Consider the following 23,388-nt stretch of genomic DNA (forward strand, 5'->3'; position numbering starts at 1 on the left):
AGTTATTAGGCCAAAAATTACAGCATACTTACTTTATGTGGATAGCTAAGGCCAAGCCAGTGTCTGTCAACTGAAAGGAATGAATGGGCTAACTGAGCCACAGCTTGGAAATATGACTATAAAAACAGGCACATTTTTCAGAATGTTTTTTGAGGAATGGGAAAATGCCCCTGTCCTTTGACAAATATTTACACACCAGGATGCCAGAGCAGTGAGCCACTGTCCACAGCAGGGAACCCTGCCAGGAATACAGCCAAGCATGGCCTAGACCAGAGAAAGGGCTACAGATACAGACACCAAGGCAGCTTCAGGGAAACCCAATTAAGGCTCTAAGGTGATGGGCCAGGTCTGAAGACACTGTTCTGCCTGCAGCTCTGATCACTGTGCGATCGTCCTGAAGGAGGAGAGGACTGTGGCTAACTGGTTCTTAAATAATGAAAAGGAATCAAGTTAATCAGATGGTATGTTTTCAAATCTAAGTGATCAGTTTAACTGCCAAAAACTAGTGCTCCTAAGACACACCTCCATTTGTGAGAACAGCTACGACTGCAGGCATATCTGCCCAGGCAAACACAGATCTCAAGATCGTAAACTATAATCTCTACTGAGAGAAAACTAACCAAAAGGAATGGATCAGTTTCCTCTCAGAGATGTGGGGAGAATCTACTTAGTCTACTATGTTATCCATATTATATTTATATATTATAGATTATAAATATATATTATAGTTATGTATTCAGTGTATCAAAAGGTACAGTATATAGGCAGATAACCAGGCAGCAGCCTTTTCCCAGGGGCACTTAGGGTATCTACTTTACCAAGCAATGAGGACTAAAGAGAAGGTCAAGAGAGCACGGGCAGGGAGAGACGGATAGTCAAGCACAGAAGCCATGCAGGTATTTCTCTCCTAGGTGTCTAACAGAGTCATTACTTTTGGAATCATTAGCTTGAAGTTTAGAAAGACAGGGGGAAGGGTTAACATGTTATACCTAAGTATTCTGGTTTTCAGAAGGAAAAAGTTCTAAAAGCTGGCCAAGTTTTGACATAGTCAGGTTTTACTTCACTCCCAGAAAGCACCAACTGCACAAGACTGCTAGGCTGAGGAGAACAGAGAATCTTTTTTCATTGCTGTGTCTCCCCCTTCATCCAAGGTTTTCCTTGTGGGGAGGGAAATGGCTTCTTCCCACTACTAGCCACTCTGTGGCAGGATACAGGCTCCTTCCCATTTCCCTATGTCCCAGCAGGGGGAGTTTGGTGACCTTGACAGCCCCTTCCATTAGCTGCAATCTGATATCCAGGCTGAGTTTAGACGCAAGTCTTTCTCTCCGTAAGTGAAGAAAAGTGCCATGGTTCAGTAAGACAGTCATGCTCAAAGCAAGCTACAAAGGGATCCTATGTGCCATCCTGCAGAGGAGGCTTGGGATGAAAGACAGGGAAATGAGAGACGGGATCACAGTGTTCGAGATGAAAGAGAGCAATGCCACAGCAGTTGCTTGTATTTTATGAAAACAACGGTCCCTTCCCTCTCCACTGGCAAGAGCTCTGACACACAAGGGTCTCTTAGCCCAGCAGGTCCTAGATCTCCTTTGAAATAAGGGGCTGAAAGTCCAGTGGCTCAGGGTCTTGCTGTCTGTCTTGCCACTAGAGGCATCTGACAAGCACTGTAGGTCAGTCCACTTGCCACCTTTCTGGCAGGCAATGGTGGCTGCCCGTGGTTGCTGGTGCCTAAGAAACTGCCTTCCTATTCCTTGAAGAGCCTTGGCCATCAAGCATGTGTTTGTCTGTGTGGCCTTGTCTAGGACAGGAAAACTGTTTGCGATGTTTTTGTTCCTTTTATACTCTATTTGATGAGTGGCCAGCCTGAAGCTGGAAAGAACCTTCTCTTTAAAGAAAAATTCTACAGTGTTTTGTTTCTATATACACACACACACACACACACACACACACACACACACACACACACACACACACACACACACCTATGCATATCAGTGTTTGCCTGAATGTCTGTCTGTGTCCACTTGCACATAGCTCCCTCTGACTTATGCTGCCACATGAGTACCGAGCAGCAAACCCAGGTCCTCTGCAAGAGCGTCCAGTGGTCTTAAAACACCGAGCCATCTCCTCAGCCCCAGAGAATCTTACAGGGTTTTCAAATTAAAACTGGGGAGAGGGATGAGGATTTTTTCTGTGATGTTACCATGACATAAGTGATCATTGGTATCTATCTTTTTTTTCTTGCCCAATAAGCCAGACAAATCTAGACGTGTCCTATTCCCTAGCAATAACGTGCTGCTTAAGTTTTCAGCTCTTCCACGGCTCCTCTGAACCACACTGCTTGTCCTAGACAGTCTCGGGCATGCTAATACTCCCGAGAAGACACTGACACAAGACAACGAACAGCAGCACTGACTATTATGGCCCGGAGACCACCTTACCAAGATAAAGACGCAGCTTCCATACTGCATACATGACTTTGCCATCTTTTGTGTAAATCCAAGAACAAACACTCAGAAGTACTGCTAATGTGTTGTAAGGACAGGCAGGCAACGCCTCTATTTATGGAGAATAATTACTACTTTGCATATGACCGTGCATAGCATCCTGGTTATCAGGAGTCTGGGGAACACTGCAGGGGTGTGGAAGGAAGCATTAGCTTCCCTCTGATGGCTGCACTCACATGGATACTCACTTATCCACTTGTCTTCTGCTTCTCAGTCTCTCCCTCTTACACAGATAATGTCTTCTTCCCTATGAAGAACTACCTATTCCCAGTGTTAACTCTTGTGGGCTGCTTCCTCTCTACCGAGCATTACTAGGGTCCATCTATCGGAGAGAAGAGCAGCTATGACCACTGTTAACCCTATCCTCCGCCCCACTTCCATTACTTGGTGTATGTGGTACCGAGGACCTAACCCAGAGTCTTGTGCTTGGGAAGCAGCTTTACACTGAGTGAGTTAGGCCCGGCTTCTACTACATCCTATGTCTAAGACTCAGAAGTCGTGACTAAAAGGTATGAGCCCCAGCTCTAGACCTCAACTCTGCATAGTACCTCCTTAGCCAACCTATTTTACTTTCCCACAACCAACCGAGCAGCAATACTGTCTCTACCTCCAAGGCTATTGAAGTGCTGGGAAGCCTGAAAGGCTTCTTCCTCTTCGAAGACGAAGCTTCCTTCCGAACGGTACCCACATGGTTGGCTGCGTACTTGTCTGTCATGGATGTGCTACCTTAATTCCTCCTTCAGCAAGCTCTTCTCACATTTGCTGAGACTGCCCCCATGACCTTTCCCTCCCAGGTGAAGTTACAAATACCACGTTCCAATATTCTAGTATTTACTTGGAAAATAACTGGTAATAATTAGTATAAGCTTGCAAAGCACACCCCCCACCCCACCAAAAAGGCCAGCTATATCTTCTGGCCAGTTCCCTGTTCACACATGTAAACTGGTCCTTAGTATGGGTGGAGACTAGGTTCTTGCGGGCTGAGTGAGCGCTTCTGCACACCGGGTGGCTGCGCTTGTATTGTCCTATCAGTATTGAGAGACAGTGCTCAAGTCCCTGAGGACGCACAGCTTTGTGTTTCCCCCTTCCAGTTCCACACGTTTTTAATGTGTTATTAAAATGTGTACTTATTTAGGCTGCGAAGCTTTCTCTATTGCTATGAAATTACTATTACTGCCAACAGTCCTCACTCCAGAATGACTCTTGTATAATATTAACAGACTCACATTTTTTATCCGTGTTTGCAGGATACAACTTTCCCACCCTTTAGTCTGTAACCCTATCTGTATCCTTACACTCAGAATGGCTGTCATGTGGCTCACTACGAAGCACATGGCTAACACACGCACACCTCCTGGGCTCAGTCCCCAGTGTGCAGTGAAGGACGCTTCTTAGCTTTCTTTTCCAGTCTAACCACCTCTACTCAGTGCGTGTTCTCACTCACGCCTACCCAGTATGGTAGCCACCAGCCCAGGTTAGGTTCCTGGCGATGATTATTTCCAGTTAAGATGCAGATTTTATGTCCTATTTCAAAGAGAAAGTAAAACAACTCATTTATTTAGTTCTTTTCTTTTCCTTCCTTCCTTCCTTCCTTTCTTGTGCTGGCAGGCAAAGCCAGGGTCTCAGGCATGCAAGCCAAGCACTGTACCCACTGAACTACATCCCAGCCCCTTCTAAAAATGATCCTACTATTCGGCTTAAAGTAAGATCCGGGGTTCCGACTGCATTTCTCCCACCCGGCTGTCTACATCACTGGACTGGACTCTCATTGGCTGAGTGAGACCTGTTATGGCATGCATCTTCCTGTTGCACTGTTTCTTCTCTCCATCTGTCTCCTTCTGTGGGCTCTTTACGTGAATACACAAAAGCCCCTGCTTTTCCTGAGATCGCCCCTGCACCCAGGCTACCTGACAGCATCCTGGAACTCGCTGATGGTCTGCTCCTCTTGTTCTACCTCCATATACAGTCCCCCTTCTCCCAGGACCACTGGGGCGCTGTCTGCATGCAGTGTAAGGAAACTGCTGTTTACATTATTTTATGTTTAGATATTGATTTGTTTTGTTTAGAAGCAAAACCGGTTTTATCTGAACAAATACCTAAATTATTTCCATGTATTTCTAAATTTATTTAATGATCTACAAAACAGTGTTCAAGGGGCTGGACAGCTGGCTCAGCAATGAAGGGCACCGGCTGCTGCTGTTCCAGAGGTTCAATTCCCAGCACCTACACAGTGGCTCTCAGGAGTCTGTAACTCCAGTCTCAGGGAACCCAGACCCCTCTTCTGGTCTCTGTGGGCACTACACAGGGAAAAAGGAGCACAACGGCTTTACATGCATGCCATATACAGGAGTTTTAGATTTTATCTTTATTATTACTTATTTATTTCTATGTGTACATATATGGACAGAGTTGCACTATAGCAGATATGAGTGGAAGTCACAGGAGAAGTTACAGATGTTGGTTCTCTCCAACTTTGTGGGTCTTGGGAACCAAACACAGGTCATCAGCCTTGGCAGTAAACCCTTTCCTGCTTGGCTATCCTGCTGGCCCTGGATTTTCTATTTTTCCTTTCCTTCCTCCTCTTCCTTTGGACTACTTAAGATTTACTTCCTTCAAAAAAATCTGACTATTTTTCACTTCCTGTATTAATTTTTCAATGGTAGGAATAATTTATGAGTTACTTGATTTAGCAGAGAATTAACATATCCTATAATACTGGCAGGACACACAAAACAAAAATGGGTATTTACAAGAGTATTTGAGAAAGAACAGAATTGAAATGCACTGAGTACTTGCAAAAGACTGAATATTCATAATTGATGAAAAAGAATTAAGTATTTTTAAATTAAACATCACAATTTAAGTGTCTATGACAGTTCATTAGATGGTGACTATTTCAGCCTAAGAAATATGATACTCTAAAACTGGTGCTTCTTAAACTAGTTCATTATCATCTTGAAGATGGGACTTCTCTGTGGCTTTGAAAGCACTCCCTCCAGCACGGTATGTAGGTGTGGTAGGGCTGCAGTAGACAAGGAATCTCGCCTCCCCTGCATCTACTCTAATCATGTAATTCCCACCAAGCTCAGTCTAGCCTCTGCTGGGCTGCAGCACAGCAAAGTCTGTCCTGATGAATGCTGCCTCTGTAAGTAATCTCTGAGGTACCTGCCACAGTGAGGGGCAAGAATTCAGGTTATGTCCGACTCATTGCTGCCCTCTAGGTTTTGCCTAAGTTATAACAAACAGGCTCTAATTCTTTCGGAAGAACTCTCTTCTCCCAGCAGTGATGGGAAATGATAAATGACCACACATCATCAAAAACAACAACATCTGAGGGTACTTTTGATTATTATTGATTTTTGTTTTCCTCTTTAATTCAGTTAGCTCTTCTACACTCTCATTTAATCCAGCATTCCATTACCCGAGGAGCCAAGAGACGTGAGTGAGTTTTCTAACAGAGACATCAAATCATGCATTTCCTATCATTCTAAGTAAAAACACAGCGCACAGTAGGTCTTATAGACTAGCCAGTGCTACCGACAATGGAGCAGTTCAGCTGGCCCAGAGGAAATCAATGTCACGGGCATATGTATGGTCTTAAGTTCTATATTTCCAGTCCCATAAGATCCAGTTTAGCAAGCCTGAGGCAGGGCTGACAGTGAACCTCAGTACCCGGTCGGGATCCGCTCTCTCAAGTGGGAGTGTCTTAGTCTGCTATGCTATGCTTGTCTCCTGATGTCCAACTTATTACATCACACAGTAATAGAGGGATAAATCTTCTCAACTGAAACAGCTATTTTAAGGTTTAGAATGAAGACAGATCAATTTAAAGATCATGGCATAATTAATATACTTAATTGAAATTGGGAGGTGAAGTCATTCCCCCTTGCTACATATCAACCTCATAAAAACAATTTAATTTTTTCGATAGCAACTTTGAAAATACTGCATACAAATAAACATTACTTGAGAAAGCTTATCATTTACAATGTAAGTAACCTAAAGTAATAGAGGAGAAGGAAGTCGACCTGGTCCCTGCCTAGAATCCCAGAGTCCCCTCAGGCGGCCATGCGGTCAGACAGGAAATATGGGGCAGGCACCGTAAGCAGTGAAAGCCCACTGGAGAATGGAAGCATTCAGTTGTAACAGTGCACAGTGTGGGAGGGCTGTGCTGAAAGGTCCTCTGTGCCACATGAGTTCTCACAGAGGCCTCTAAGAACCACCTTTGCAGAAACAGTAACGCCTTGATTCAGTTTCCACGTAGTTTTGCAGACTATTTGCATACAAAGTAAGGGCGAGATTACCTCGTCATTGAGCCAGTTTAGATGGTTCAGAGTCTGAATGTCTTTGCGTGTGATGGTCAAGCGGAAGGCCTCACTGAGGACTTCATCCTGGTTACCATTACGAAACACATTCTTTATTTCTTTCTCCATTTCCTAAGTAAGAAAAGAAAAGAACAACCACAATGGTTTCAGAAAACACTCGTTTCTCACCAGTCCCCAGGCTGTGTTTATCACGGAGTCACCTGCCTCCCAGTTCCTGTGGTCAGCTTACATGGATCCACCATTCCATCTCCTCCCTCAGTGGTCTTCCAGGTCGCCTCCCACTCACCTTGCCCTTCCCTTTCCCTTCACACAACATTTAGATCCTTGATTTTGTATCACTTCCTGAACACTGATACAACCTTTGCTCCAAACTTCCAAGCCCTTAAAAGGTTTATGCTTTATGCTTCCAATTCAAATGGTCTCCCAAGAAACAAAAGCTACAAAGACGCCATGGAGTACCGGCGGCAGCCATGGAGTACCGGTGGCATCCTCCCAGTCACTGCTCTTCCCACAGACATGACAACGGAATTCAGCACAGCTATACAAGCCTGGTGCTCGCTGCCTACTGGACCCAGGACCAAGGCTGTGCACATGAAGCCAGCAAGTACTCCAGCAGCAAGCTGCACCCAGGTCCAATAACGTTTTGAAAGAGGTACGAATTAAGGAACAGATTTTAAAGCATACATAGACTTCTAAGTATTTCCCAAAATTTTCATAATGGATTACTATTGCTTAAAAAGAAACACTATAAAAATAAAGCATATATTTAAAAAGTCATAATGAAATCCATTCCTCTGTATGCTCATTAAAAAATAAGGCAAAACGAAAACAAAGAAATCGTACCTCTCAGCTCACAATTTGCTATCAAATTATCTCCTATGTCAGCATATAGGAAACGTCTGGCTCAATTCCCGACTATAATCAAAATAGAACACAATCTCCCAAGCCAAACTTAACAACAATTATTTTTTTGAAATATAAAAGGATTATTAAAAATAAAAATATAAAATATAAATATACTACATATCTTCTCACTGAAGTTGCTAAAAACGCACCTATAACCATTTGAACAATCTTTAGTTACCTTTAAAAGTAAACACTGGTGCACAATACAATTGAAAGTTGAGCTACACTAATATAAATGCCAGATACTCTAGTGAATTACATTTGAAACTGCTCTCAGGATCCTTTCTAAACAAAAAGCAATTGTAGACAAATATTTTTTTTGAGGCAGGGTCTGCTATGTAGCTCTGGCTGTCTTGGAACATCTGTGCTGACCAGGCTGGCCTAAATGCAGAGATCCCCTGTCTCTGCCTCCTGACTGCTGGGATTAAAGGCGCTCGCCAGCACACGCAGCTCTATGGAGGGATTTTCAGTTGTCCTTTACCTCTGTAATTTCAGGGAACTCGTCTTCACTATCAGTTAGTTGGTGACTTTTTTTCCTGGTTTCTTGGGCTGCTGTGACAGGGACCTCCTTTTCCAGAGGAACACGAAGGTGGAGCTCTACGGAATCAAGCACTGCATGCTCCTGCTCCTGCAGTCTCTGGAGACAGAACTTCAGAGTGAGTGGGACAAAGGAAAGGGGTCTGCTATTTGACCTCTGTGAGGTGAGTCATGAATTCCATGCTGCTGTCCATACACACAGCTTCACTCAGGCGGATGTAACCTCCCCACAGCTTTAAGTGCTATTTATTTTATAATTTCTTCATTTACTCACCTATCTACTGTATCTATCTAGGTTTTTTGACACAGGGTTTCTGGCTGTCCTGGAACTCACTCTGTAGACCAGGCTGGCTTCAAATTCACAGAGATCCTCCTGTGTCTGCCTCCCAAGTGCTGGGACTAAGGGCACGCACCACCACCCCTTGGTTATTTTTACTTTTCAGGGGGAAGTGCTTTGCCTACAAATGTGCATGGACACCAGGTGATACCCGGCTTCTGGGAGCACCAGGTTCCTTGCAACTGGAGTTGCTGGTGGTTGGGAGCTGCCCCCTGAGGACTAGTAATGGAGCCTGAGTCCTCCTCCACAGTCAGTGCTGTCACCTGCCGAGCCCCGACTTTGGTCTTAGGACTGCAAGGTTTTACGAGGTTTTACCTGGTTTTGAAGCTGTAGGGCCAATGCCTTCTGCTCTTCAATCTGGCGCAATCTTTCCCGGGCTCGAGAGTCATAAACACTAGTTCTGGGAAGTGAAAGCAACACAGCCAGTCAGAGTCTCAGCACCGAGCACATCTCTGCCACAGCAGACAGCCGTGGTCAACGGAGCTCACAGACACAGAAATTCCACGCAAACCTCACCACAGTTACATGTCAGGATACAGTAAGACAACATGGTAATTTAAACTGTTTTATCACCTTTACTGGGCTAATTTATATATAATTAGTGTGACTTCTATGGGTATTTGTAAATACGTAGTCCGATTTCAAAAGCATGTCTCCTAATACGACCGGTGAGAGGGAAGCCTTACTCTAGACATCTAAAGGCAGAACTGAGCCCACAGAGGAAGAGCACGCCATCAAGGTGGCAGCTTACATAATTCTCACTGAGACCTACAGAGACCCAGGGCTGCAGACACTCAACAGGCTTTGGCCTTGAAACTAAATGTTTTCAGTTACTCCTCAAATGCTCTGATGCTCTACAGTTTATGTAACGATAAAGGCATTTATTTTATTCTTTACATAGCTACTTTTGCAATATTTTCCAAATCAATTTAGCTTTAACAACTGTTACATAGTTGAGAAATACAGAGCCAGCAATCTACCTGACACCAGTTAAGAACCCCAGAGGACCTGGGTTCAGTTCCTATTACCGTTTCGTGCTCACAAGCGCACATGGTTCGTCTGTGCTTTCAGTTCTAGGGAATCCTACACCTGCTTCTGGCCTCTGTGAGCACTGCATGTACAAGATGCATACACAGGCATGCAAAACACTGACACACATAAAATAAAAGTAAATAAAATCTGAAAAACTAAATACTGCAACTCTAGGAGAATCTTAAAAACCCAATAGGTAAAGAGTACAAATAGGAATTTCTTACTGAGTAAAAACAATTAGGATAATTAGCTAGCTGTTTGATTTCTTCCTAAATGAAAAGGAAATGAGAAGAAAAACATAGTATCAAAACCAGCAACTTACAATTCTTTGATCCAAAGCTCTGCCTGGAAGAAAGTAGGACTATGGGTGGGGAAGAAAATAAGCAGAAGGGGTTAGGGAGAAATTCCAACATTTTTACAAATAAAAAAAATCATTTCAACAGTCTGTAAGACTCCTTTGCAATTATAGAATAAAAAATATCCAATTGACACAAAGTAACTAATTTGAATTTTAATTGAATCTACTAAAAAGATGACCTAAAGATCAGAGGAGAATGAAGTTCAGTCTAGCTCTCAACTTGTATGAGAGAATAACGTATGTAAAAAAAAAAAAATCCTTCTTTTAAGAGGACATATTAAGATAGAAAATTACTGTTCCCAAATGATTCAGGATGACAGAATTCTTAAAAGATTTAACCAACTCTTTAAATTCTTGACTTCCCAATGTCAGTCAGAACACAGCTGTTAGAGGACATGTCCTAGCTGTGGTGCGGCTCAGCCCTAGCACACACCTTCAATCCCTCTGGCTGGAATACAGACATGACCTTAGCATTCATCTTTAATCCCAAACAGGGAAGGTAAAGTTAGTTTGTAGGGGAAGCACCCATGTTTGAAAGTGATGTCTAATTGAGTGGCAGCCAAAGGAAGAATCAAAGACAGATTTGACAGAATAGGATATGCCCAACTTTCACGAGGAAAGGAAAGGGAAGCTACTTAACAATAGAGTTGAGAGGGAGAGTAGAGCAACACAGAGGGAGGAGGAGGGGGGGGCGGCAGTTTTTACTGGGAGAGTTTCAGATAGAAGAGAGAACAAAATTGATACAGGTAAAGACAGAACAAGCAAGAGAATGAGAAGAATTCAGAAGACTAGATAAGACTGTTAGAGTTAGTTTGAGAGCAAGTTGAGCAATTCAAAGGCCGAAAGAAAAGCCTGACTGAATAGTCAGGTGGAAGAGGAGTTTGAGTTGAACCAGCCAGCCAAAGATCAGAAAGAACTGGGAAGAGGAAGCTTAATCAGTAGCAATTCTCTGAGGCTGAATGCATTTTAAGCCTAGATAACACTGTATGGAGGCTAGAAGCTTAGCTTCCTAGGTTAGCAAGACAGAGGTACAGAAAGCCCCCAGACAACACTGACTTCAGGAGAGTAAGTTACATTTACACATCTCCAATCAGATCTAGTACATAGTAAAGATCTCCATCCACACAATATTGCACATCAAACTGGCTAAGGAGTCACTGAGCTAAGGTGGAGACGTGGCGGGCAGCCCTGCTGCACGGGTCACAGGCAGTCCATTCCACAGGCTCTTGTGCACAAACCCAGTGAGGAACAGAAGGAGTCACAGGAATGTTAACTGTTCCGACAGCTTTCCTCCCTCTTAACTGCTTTACCTCCTTGTAAATCTCTAACTAAAAGACCTATCACAGAAGCAAATACAAGAATCTAAAGGAGACCTTTGTGGTCCTCAGAGCAAGTAAATCATTTTCTGATTCTGAGCAAGTCACTCCATCTCTATGGGCTTCAGTTTCAAGATATGTAAAATACAGTGTGGTTAGAGTTCTCTTAAGTCCCCAGTCGGCTATAGGCTGTGACTTGGTAATACTGTTGTGTCCCCTCAATGTCATTTAGGTTAATAAGGGCTAGTCACCTTTGGCACAATAAACACCTGAGAGGGCAAGAGAGACAGAAAGCCTGAGAAATCACCAGTAGCAGTATAGTTCTAGTGTGACACACAAACACACAAAGACACACAACCAAATGAACACAAGAAGATATTCATAATATGATGCAAAGAGGTAAAAAGAATTACCCAAGATTTCACATAACAGGTCATAAATTTGTCTGCACTCCTTATTAAAATACAAATTTCATGAAAATACAGATTTTTATCTATTTATAAACGACTGTATCCTCCTCAAGTAGAATACTACCTGCTAGAGAGCAGATCCGTGACTGCTGAATAAGGAATAATGTAGGGGCAAGTACTTCTCTTCAATGGACTGAGGTATCTGTTGGCTCAGGAAGGACAATTATAAGAGAAATTGCATTTCTAGTGAGATTACACACAGCAGGAAGAGCTACAAGCATTCTGAGCACAGGTGATCCTAGTGCCCTAGGAAAACTGCCTTAGTGCTTTTATATATTGCTAAGCCTCATGAGATCTCCATATTAATTAATCTTTAATATAATATGCAACATGAAATTATTACTCATACTTTATGGAAAACCAAACAAAACCATGCTGAGGCCCAGAAGGATACATTGTACTGGACAACAAGTATTCTAAGTCTTCTCTGTCCAATCCCAAAGACTACATTTCCTCATGCCTCTCAGTGTGCGAACACGTTAAGCAACAAGGAGAACCAAGTACTTGGACCACAGGAATGCCTTCTAGCTTTCTTGGATGTCCACTTGTTAGGAAAGATTTATTTACTAAACACCCATAACACTAAAACTATCACTGGGTGGTTTAATGCAAAGATATAAGTGGTAAAAACACAGTGAGGCCGAGTGTCTAATGTCATCTGGGGCTCAGAGTCACCACCTAGAAAAACTACCATCTGAATCGGATTCTGAAAAAGTAAGAGTTCATCAGAGATCAAGGAAAGAATGGGAACTGCAGTCAGAAGAATCAGGAGTGTCTGAAGTAGAGGTGTGCACACCACATTCCAGAAGGACAGGGTGAGTCCTCACTGGTGGACTGAAGTAAGAGGCTGTGGCCAGAAGCTGGCCCTAAAGGCTAATCGTAATGAGCCCAGCCTTGGGACAGCAGCTTAGCTTCAGCCACAACTACTACTCATCCCCTCATCCCTCCAGCTCCCTCTTCAACAGCTCCCTCTTTTCTCCTTCCACCGACCCTTCAGGTCATTCCTGGGAGAAATCCTCCATAAAGGAAAGCCAACACCAACTTCTTCTGGGAGAGAATGAGAGAGAGAGAGAGAGAGAGAGAGAGAGAGAGAGAGAGAGAGAGAGAGAGAGAGAGAGAGAGAGAGAGAAATACATCTGTAAGCACTAAACGCCTTAACTATACATTCGTTTTCCTTTCTTCCTTTGAACTAGTCTGGGTTCAAACTCACCGTTAGAGGAGGATGAGGTGATCCTCCTGCTTTGGCCCTGTAAGCATCCGAGTCACAGGGATGCACCACACAAGCCTAGGGTAAGTTACTCTTCATACAGTACAGCGTAAGTAAGGTCTTAACGCTCACACTTTTTTTGGCAAGCGAGGTTCAGAATAACATGAAGGCCAAAAAAGCTACAAGCGGAAGTCAGACCTGACTCTAAACACCATGCAAGAAATAACAAATCCAAACCATTCGTTCTCCTCAAAGAAGTAACAGAGAAAACTTTGTAGAATACCCAAAGCTCAGAGTAAATAATGGCGCTGCCAAGCAGGGGATGGGCTGAGACAGAACATTGTGTCACCTGCAATCTTCTCCCAAGAAACTGCTACTGCTATCTTCCTAGTAGGCAGATTGCCAAGGCTTTGTATGATGAGGACAGCAGTGTGAATGACTGTCACAGAGAGCGAGTGCCCACACCTCCAGGAAGTGAAGTTGTAGGTGGAGGAGCACATTTAAACTTGGATTCACACCAGTGTCAGACAGAAGAAACTGTGATGTTGAGACAAAAACATATACCATATTTACAAACCAACAAGTCTAGTATATCGAGATATACAAAAAGATCTTTTTACAAACATAGCTCCTGCCAGGCCGTAGTGGCACGTGCCCTTGTGCCAGCACTCTAGAGGCAGTGGCAGGCAGGCAGATCTCTGCGAGTTCCAGGACAGCCACGCTACAGAGAAACTGTCTAGAAAAAGGCAAAACAAACTGAGTCAAAACAAAAAGCAACGCCTCCCATCCCAACTCCCACAAAAACAAAAACAAGACAACAATAAAAGCCACCAAACAAATACAGTTCCTTCTTTGACTTCAGTCAGCTGCGGCATTTGATCGCAGACTTGTTCCAGCCTTCTTAAGTAAACAGGATTGTAATCCGAGTGTCGCTCCCTTCATTTTTCTTCACAACATTGACAATTACCACTTTTTGCTCGCTACTAATTTGTAGCCTTATATAAAATGCAGCTCCTTGAGAACAGGGAGTCTTAGTCACTGCTGCTGTCCTGATGTCCATATACCAATACCAAAACCACTGTGGGTTCTCAATAAAGACTCATTAGAGGGAAGCGTGCGGGGGAATGTAAGATGTGTATGTGAAAACGTTCTTTTATATCACACTAAGGCATCCTGCCTTACTGAGTTATCCTTCAGGTAATTTAACAACTAAGTGGTCATTAAACGCCTTTATTGATTAGATATGAATTTTAGAAAGCTAACTGTGACTGCAGCAAGGAGGGTAGAGCATGGACAACTTGGGATGGTGCACAACAGAATGAAGAGAGTGAAGACTGGATGGAAAGAGAACAGGGGGTGGGGGTGGGGTGACCACTGACCCTTCCCTAGGTTTACCTGGAAGCTGGCGTCTGAGATTCTTTCACTTTGAGTAAAATCACAGAGTCTGACCCTAAACAAAGAAACACAAGAGCATTTCATTGTTAGTAAGCCAGCACTTACCACCCGCCTCTCATGGAAGTTTAAGCTTCTACATGCTGTCACGTTATAGATACATCAAAAGCGTAACATTAAGAACAGGGCAAACAGCAGCAGCTAAGGATACCATTAAAGACGGAAAAGAGAGGAAGAGCTCTACTTGTGCCTCATAAATAAAGAACCATTTAGAAACACAAGCTTGTTTGTCCAGCAGCATCTATCCTAAGGCTGTGCCTGCTGCGATCCCTCGTCCCGTTTCTAGGGAACAAGGCATGTCACGAGTTTTAAGTCTTGAGTCCATGATAGAAGATACACGAAATTAAAAAGAAGGAAAGGAAAAAAGGGAAGACGATAACACAGGTAGAACCTATAAAAATCATGGCAGAAGCACAGACTTGACCACTGTGTATTCTGAACGCTGAGAGCAGGGTTCATGACCTTCTCTAAGGGTGTGACTGCGCACTCACTCACACCAGAGCAGGCCGCAATGCCACGCCCGCACGATGTTGTTCCCGTCCAGTTCCGTCTCACTATCCTACTTCACCATATACATTTCTGAGGTTGGAGAATTTTTAATTTTAGATTTTTGGAAAATAAGATAGTTCTCAGTAAATCATTTCATAAAATGTAATATAAGCAATGTATAGTTAAACAGTGATACCACCAAAAGTTGAATCCCCAAGTAAGAAGTTTCAGAAAGTGAGTAGGGTAACAATAGCAATAACAGTAACAACAACAACAACAACGACAACAGTAAATCAAATGAACTGAGAAAGGAGGTAGGTGCTGTGTAGGTCAAGAGTCCTACTATCCAACCACTTAATCTAAACCTTGCTTTCCATTATAATCTGAATACGTATTTTAAAATGAGGATAATTACATAACAAAATCTTTACCAGCACCAGTGCTTAGGCCAAGTGTTTAGGTTAGCTCAAAGTCAGGCAGGAGATTCTTGTTTCTAGAATGTTCAACTACTCTGAAATGCATGAAGCATCTATCAAAACTGAGAGACAGATGACAAATCCTTGACTAATGTCTGAAAGTTCACAGAACCCCAGAGAAGCCCCCACGTGCATTGTACAGTAAAAGAAACAAAATGCGGTCCCTGGGGCAGTGGGGCTGAGTGGGCTTTGACTCGTCTCAGGAAGTTAACACATAGCATGGGAGAGGGTCCTGTAACCCCAGCCTCTGTCTGGTAAGACTGTCCTGAGTTCAAGGCCAGCCTACCACATAACAAGTGCCCAGCAGGCAGGGGCACATACATGGACACTTTTAAAAAAATAAATAAAATAGTATAGCAAGTCATTTGTATGTAGGGGGAAGTAACAACCTTTAAAGAAGGGGGAGGGAGTGTGAGAGAAAGGAGATGAGAGGAATGACTTTGACTGTGGGCTTGGTTTCATCATGGTATAGCTACCTGGGCCACATGCACTTAATTAAAATCCACTATGTCCTAAGCTATATGCACTACGGTTTTGCCTGCAACAGAGCCAATGACAGCTGACTGACGGTTAGCACTGTTTACCTTCAGACTGTGGATTTGATGCTGGTAAACTGTCTGGCTGATGAGGTGCAGAGAGGTGATGGTGAAGAGCGGAGTCTTTGGATCCAAAGGCAACATCTGGGGTACCAGATATCAGGGAATGTGCACTGTGGGACAACTGTTCCTGTGCAGTTAAAATGCTGGCAGATCCAGAGGACGAAGTATCAGAACCAATGACATGAGATGCACAAGAGTTCCCGTTTCTCAACAGTGAGTCTTTCAAAGAGTTCTTATTGGAACTAAGACACCGAGACCTAGTAAAAGAAGGGTATGGTTTCAATATCAAGTAACACACTGTAGAGTTAAGTTCATATGAAAGGAGCGTTTGTGACTCACAGATGTAAAGGGAAATGTGTGGTGGGCTTGGCTACGGAGAACTGCTTCCCTGTGACCATCTGCAGCAGCTGCCTGTAGATCTCCTTTTCTTCTTCTTGAACTGTCTATGAGGGAGAGAGAAAAACATCTTAACCTTGTCCAATGAGGCAAAGACTCCTCAAACGGACATGTAGGTCTCAGGCTTTCTGCCAAAGCTCTAGCAGTCCTGAAGATACAGAGCTACCGTGTGTTAATGACACTGTCGAGGTACTGTGCATGGGTGAGCAGAGTCAGACAGCAGGGCCTGGGAAATCATGGTGAGCGCCAGTGCAGAGAAGCTATGGACTGGGAGCCAGAAAGCCAGGAAGCATTTATCTAATCACTCACATTATGATGAGTCCAGAACTACAGCTTCTAAAGCAGAATCCTGAGGAACCCGTGAGTCCCGATGCTGCCTTCTAAAGTCCTGAGGAGAGAAGCTGAGTCAAGGGCCACCGGAGGTACCTTGCCAACAGCTCCTTACTCTATGCAGGTGCAAGAATTCTTTAAAGATGGTTTCTCTCTCCACCACTCATCTACTTATTTCTCACTAAGTCTCAATTTAGTATTTTTAAAGAATAAAGCAGCATATAATCTGTAGGACTTACTGACTTGAACATTTACTCTGCTCTAGTCATTTGAGATTCACAAATTGAATAAAATAAATTTCCGGCTTTTGTGGAGTTTATATTATAGTTATTACCAAGACTGTCAATCAAAAGCTTGTTCATGGCATGAGTTAAAGGGCAAGGGAGATAAAAAGCGATGGAGGCAAAGAGCAGGAAGAGGCGCCATCTCTCTAAAAGAAAAACCTTTTGGCAGAAACCTCAACTAAGGGAGGAAGTTAATGATGACCATAAGGCTGAATATACCCGAACACAAAGCCCAAGACAGGAATTGCTTGATGTACTCAAGAGCCTTAATGTCCATGCAAAGGAAGAGCAAAACGACGAGGTCACTGGGAGAGAGAAAAGGAGCCATGAGGACCTGCACGTGCAAGGCTTTACTCTACACACAAGCAATACCGACAAACACAGCCTCAGCGCGGCTCAGCCTAAGTCTCATAAAGCGTCGTAGTTCCACTGTGCTAGGGCTCGCACCGTGAGGTAAGATATGTGGCACTGTTCAGTAAGAGCATGAGGGGTTGGGGATTTAGCTCAGCCTAGCAAGTGGAAGGCCCTGGGATCGGTCCCCAGCTCCAGAAAAAAAAAAAAAAAAAAAAGAGCATGAACATTTTATGTAATTGTAAATGCTGGTTAAAAGCAGAATGGACTAAGTAATTCTGAAAGTAAGCAGACACTGACGCTTTTCTCCTGAAGTTCACTGTTGCTGCACGGTAAGCTCTAAGCCAACTGCCATTATAAAGCCCTCATCTACCAGATACACCTCGGTCCTGAAGCATGACAACGCCAACCATCCTGACAGCCGAAGCTAAGCAATGAAAACGAAAGGAAGAACTAAACAAGCTTTTGTTCGGCAGACAGAGATCCCAAGGGGCCAGGGTCCTGTAAATAAAGGGCTGGAGCGGCAGATTTAACACTGGCCAGAGAGGACCCGAGGCACATCTCTGGCCTTGAAGAAGTGATATCTTTGTTTTCTGTAAATTACTCTTTTCCTATAACCTTGCTGCTCTATTACTTTTTTCTTTCGTAGACTCCTGTTTTACCTTCTAGTTTTTCTGACTTTTACCTTTATTAACTTTGAAGTTCCTAGCATATTCTACATTGTTGCTGCCTCCCTCTTTCCCTATGTTCATGGTCTAGCAGCTATCCTTAACTGTTTCTTATCTTTGTTTTCCTTCTGTGTCGTTGCTGTCTTGGCAATTTGATTTTTCCCTTCTGAGTTATATAAGGATGAGTCTCCAAGAAAAGGCTGCTCTTCCTGAATAAGACCATAAAGAAATCCATCTCAGGCCAAGGGCAGAGCTCTCGCCCAGTCTGCACAGGATGGGAGGAGGCTACCCAGGAGCAGCTGAATGCCTTGGGGCAATGGCAGCTGCCTGTAATTCTAGTGTTCACGAGGTGGAGACAGGAATTCCTAGAGCAATCTCGCTTGTCAGCCTAGGTGTTCAGGTAAGTTCTGGGTTATCTGAGAGATCCCACTTCAGTGAGTAAGGTGGACTGCTAAGGAGACAGGATAACTCAACAGTATGGAGAAATACAAAAGTGACCTAAAGGAAAATAAGAATTGTGCACAAGCTGAATTAGAGTGGAAGAGAAGAAAAACACTATTTTCAGGTGGGCAGTGGTGGTGCTCCCCTGTAGTCCTAGCACTCAGGAGACAGAGGTAGGTGGACCTCTGATTTTGAGATCAGCAGAACAGCCGGTGCTACTCAGAGAAACCTTGTCTCTAAAAATAAAACATACAAAAAGAAAAAGAACAAAATTTTCAAAACATGTATATATTCCAATAAGCTGGAAAAATCCAGAAGGAATGTATGCATTTTTGGATACTTATATGACCTAACAAAATTAAATGAGGTACAACAATACCCTAAACAGATCAATAATGACACTGAAGCACTAATCAACGTCTCCTATCAAAGACGGCCCAGCACCAGACACTGACCATGAATTCTTACGGACTTAAGAACTAACATCAGGGGCTGGGGATTTAGCTCAGTGGTAGAGCGCTTACCTAGGAAGCGCAAGGCCCTGGGTTCGGTCCCCAGCTCCGAAAAAAAGAACCAAAAAAAAAAAAAAAAAAAGAACTAACATCAATGTTCTTCAAAGTAGTCCACAAAATAGGAAAGAAACGTTCAAATCTGCTCTAGAGCCAGTGCTACCCTGAGACAACTGGAGGTAAGGACACAGTAAGAAAATGATAGCCAAATTCTTTTATTCTTTTTCCTTTTTTTTTTTTTTTTTTTTGGAGATAGGATTTCTCTGTGTAAAAGAGCCCTGACTTTCCTGAACTTACTTTGTGGATAAGCCTAGTCTTGAACTCACAAAGATCCACCTGCCTCTGGAGATAATAAACCAAATTCTTTGATGAACACAGATGTTAAAAATCCAATAATTTTCAAACAAAATTCAACAACACATTAGGAATACTGTACACTATGACCAAGTTGGTTTTATTCCAGTGAGGGAAGGCTAGTACCGCCCACAAGTCAGGAACATCATCATTCACAACAGAAGCAAGAGTATGTATCACATCATCATTTTAACAGCTGCAAAGCAGGTCTGACCAAGCTCAAGGCCCTTCACACTAGAAGCCCTGAAGGAAAGGAGTCTCATACCACATAACAGAGGTATTTCAGATGTGACTGCTGTGCCACATGTGTGTCAGTAGGTGGCAGAGGAGAGGATGTCTATGCTCAGTGTTCTGACCTGTGGACATCTGAATAATTAGTAGCTTATTATTCCCTGGAAAAAGAGACCCTAGGACCACTACCAGCCTGGCACCAGGGGGCCTCAACAGGGAGCTAGCCTGAGATGACTACCAATCCGGTGCAAAGCAGGCCTGGTTAGGCTTCCAGGACAGGACGCAAGCCTGAGACTAGGAGAACCCTGCCAGGAGCCAGACAGATGGCCACTCGGATGGACCAGTAGAGGAATGAGACTGAAATGACCACCACAGACTGGTGCCAAGGAATCCGGATAGGAAACTAGCCTGGTATGAGCACCAGTCTGCCACCCCCAGTCCTGGGGGTAGGACGTATCAGGCTCGAGATGACACCTGCCCGGCACCATAATGCATGAGCAGGGCATAATCATTCCTGAAACAACCCCCAGACACTTAGAGACCACAGGTGCCACTAAAAGGAGCAAATACGGGGTGGAGAAATGGAAGAGAAAGAGAAGCAGAAGGATGTGGGCACAATGCAGAGACAGAACTGGAGACTTGAGGGTAGTGAGAAACAGTCTGATGTGAGTAGCTGCTGATGCTACCTATGCCCATGGTGGGTGGGGTCCTGGCCTGTGCTGACACTGGGTGCCACGTCTGGGTCAGTGGTCCTGCAGCAGCAGAGGTCTGTTATCACCAAAGGCTAGGCAGATGTCCCTGGTCTGGGCTGCCATTGGGGACATGTTGATGTCTGAGGACTGTGCAAAGCTTGCCCCATTCCTCACCTAGGCACCATAGGATAGCTGGCCCTAGAGGCATGAGAGCAGGAAAGCTGACTCCACCCACAGCCAGCTGCCTGCCTGGGTTGCAGGTGAGCTGGTCTCACGGGTGTGGGTGAAGGAGAGCCAGCCTCACCTCTTGTCTACTAGACAGTGGTGCAGCAGAGGGAGAGATGTCCTCCTCCTTCCTATCCCTTACCATCTGTGGCAGAGGGAAAGGTTGGTCCCAGAATTATGAGAGTGGGAGAACTGGCTATGTCTATGTCTCACTGGCTACAGCATTTTGCCTTGATAGCAGGGTAGAGATGGCTCTGGTGGTGGGGGTCGTAGATGAGCTGGCCCTGAAGCACGAGAGTGTCAGAGCTGGTGGGCTGCCCATCTGACAGCTCTCAGGCCCACATCCAGGGCTTTCAATCGGTCCGCCCCAACATCTACCCCATCAAGGAACTACTGGAGTGCTGGTCCTACAGATCCAAAACTATAGGATCTCCACGGCAGAGCAACAACAGGACTTCTGAGAGGAGTCCCAGTGAGGAGGAGTCAGAGGCCTTGTACCAGACCACCAAGTCACTGCAATGAGCATTTGCAAGCAAAGAAGTGTGGGCAAAAGGGAACACAGTGGACACACTGTGACACAATGCAGCTTTCACAATGAGATATTTTTTTCTGTTTCAGGGGTGGGGGAGAAGTGTAGAAGGCAGGTGTGAAGGTAGGGGGAGATAAGTGGGACTGGGGTATATAATGTGAAGTTCACAAAGAATCAAATAAAATTTTTTTAAAAAGTGTATATAAACCCTATAGTTTTTATGGGATATGTTGAATGGGGGAAAACTAAAGGTATTTTTTCTAAAATTAGGAGCAAAACAAGGGTTCTCATTCTTACTGATTTCTAGCTAGAGTAGTAAAGTAAGAAAAAGAAAAAAAAAGTATTACAAATAGGAAAGAGGGGTTGGGGATTTAGCTCAGTGGTAGAGCGCTTGCCTAGCAAGCGCAAGGGCCTGGGTTCGGTCCTCGGCTGGGGGGGGGGGGCGGGGGGGACGACAAAATAACAAATAGGAAAGAAAGAAATCACCAAGTTACCGCCACTTGCTGATGATAGGATCCTATACTTAAAAGACCAGAAAGCCTCCACTAAGAGACTTTGAGGCTTGCTAAGTACTTGCAACAAAGTAGCAGGATACAAACTGAACACGCTCATTGCCCCAGCAGCCTCTGCCAAAGTGGCGGAGGAAAAGGAGTCCTATGTATGTCTGCTAGCCAGGCTCCTCACCTGCCAATGCAGCAACCTGCTTCCTTATACATTCGATGGAGAGACAGCAGAAAGACCCATACTGTCCATCAGTTTGCTGATGAGTAAGATAAGAAGAAACCTATTTAAAGAGGAATTTGCCTGCACTGACACTGTAATTGAGCATCAAGAGTGCGGAGAAGTAATTCAGTTACTAAGTGCCCAGCACAAGAACATATGCCGGTTCCTGAAAGACCCTGGATTAGGGATGATCAGATGAAGGCTCTAGGATCTACGTGGCTGCTCACGGAGTTTAATTGAGGATTTCCTTGCTCGAGTAGAATTTCCCTTCTGTCCCTATTACAAGTTTATACACCCTCACAGCTTGTAAAATGTAACCATCTGGGGTCTGCTTTTATATTTTTATATTTTTTATAGTTTTGGTTGTGAGCCTAGCCTTTAACGGCTGAGTCATCTCTCCAGCTTTTAATTTAATAATTCCTTCATGTAATAAAGTGAAAAGAGTAGGGGTTGGGGATTTGGCTCAGTGGTAGAGCGCTTGCCTAGCAAGCGCAAGGCCCTGGGTTTGGTCCCCAGCTCCGGAAAAAAAAAAAAAAAAAAGTAAAGTGAAAAGAGCTAATAACAAAAAGCAAAAAGCAAAAACAAAAACAAAAACAAAAAAACTTTTGGAAAACAATTCAATCCCAGAATCCCAGAAGCTTCAAACTCACAAATGGGTAAGTGGGATGGGGTGGGATGCGGTGGGGTGGGGGACGACAAACACAGAAACCATGGAGGGATAAATCAAACCAAATAGGTTCAAGATTCCTTCAGTGAAAACTACAGAACAGTAAAGAAAGTGAAGACACACAAAACAGCAACAACTCCCATTATTTGTGGATCAGAAGAACTAATATTGTAAAATTAACTTTTACTGAAAGTGATCTATAGAGTCAATGAAAACTCCATCAAAATTCTACTGTTATTCTTCACAGAAATAGAAAGAAAACCTATACTAAATTGGGAATGGTGGCCCATACCTATAATTCCAGCTCTTGGAAATGGAGGCAAGAAAACCAGGAGTTCAAGGTCATCTTTGGCTACACGGCCTAAGCTCCATAAGAACTTTGAAACTTTGTTTCAAAAAATGAAAGGGAGGGGGGCTGGAGAGATGGCTCAGTGGTTAAGAGCACCGACTGCTCTTCCCGAGGTCCTGAGTTCAAATCCCAGCAACCACATGGTGGCTCACAACCATCTGTAATGAGATCTGATGCCCTTGTCTGGTGTGTCTAAAGGCAGCTACAGTGTACTCATATATAATAAATAAATAAATAAAATATTAAAAAAAAATGAAATGGAGAAAGGCAAATGGACAAACCAGCCGACTGACCTGAAACTCATGTGAGCATTAAATATATTAAATAAGCTAATTTTGGGCTAACACAGCTGCTATGGCCGCAGAACCCCTGTTGTAAAGTTACACTAAAGCCATATGACCAAAACCAGCATGCTACTACCAAAAATAAGACAGATCAACAGAAGAGGCCATTCAAAAGTAACTCCACAGTTTTCAGTCACTTGATTCTCAACGAAGGACAAAAAACACTCTAAAGAAAAGTCTGTTTTAACAAACAGGTCTATAAGTAGCAGTGTGAAACTCGATCCCCACTTCTCCTGCTATACAAAACTAACTCAAAACTGATCACAGAATACCTGTAAGATTGAAAA

The 23,388-nt window shown here is 43.7% G+C and overlaps 1 protein-coding gene and 1 non-coding gene across 38 annotated transcripts in view; one reads left to right on the plus strand and one right to left on the minus strand.

Annotated features, from left to right (window-relative positions):
• The window catches only part of Senp1 (SUMO specific peptidase 1), a 58,626-nt gene that overhangs the window by 10,994 nt on the left and 24,244 nt on the right, over window positions 1–23,388 (minus strand). For 19 of the 37 annotated variants that reach the window (XM_087556780.1, XM_087556777.1, XM_087556773.1 and 16 more), the window contains 7 exon segments: window positions 16,348–16,451; window positions 15,994–16,265; window positions 14,388–14,442; window positions 9,964–10,002; window positions 8,925–9,009; window positions 8,217–8,372; window positions 6,809–6,940 (listed from right to left, as the gene is read on the minus strand). In XM_087556780.1, coding sequence (XP_087412906.1) covers window positions 6,809–6,940; window positions 8,217–8,372; window positions 8,925–9,009; window positions 9,964–10,002; window positions 14,388–14,442; window positions 15,994–16,265; window positions 16,348–16,451 — 843 coding nt within the window. 37 annotated transcript variants of the gene reach the window in all.
• LOC120093995 (small nucleolar RNA SNORA17) lies at window positions 19,606–19,731 on the plus strand. The gene has a single exon (XR_015626263.1). It is a non-coding gene; the product is annotated as a small nucleolar RNA SNORA17 (small nucleolar RNA).

This window comes from Rattus norvegicus, chromosome 7, assembly GCF_021556685.1.
Source record: "Rattus norvegicus strain SHRSP/BbbUtx chromosome 7, alternate assembly SHRSP_T2T, whole genome shotgun sequence".
NCBI lineage: Eukaryota > Metazoa > Chordata > Mammalia > Rodentia > Muridae > Rattus > Rattus norvegicus.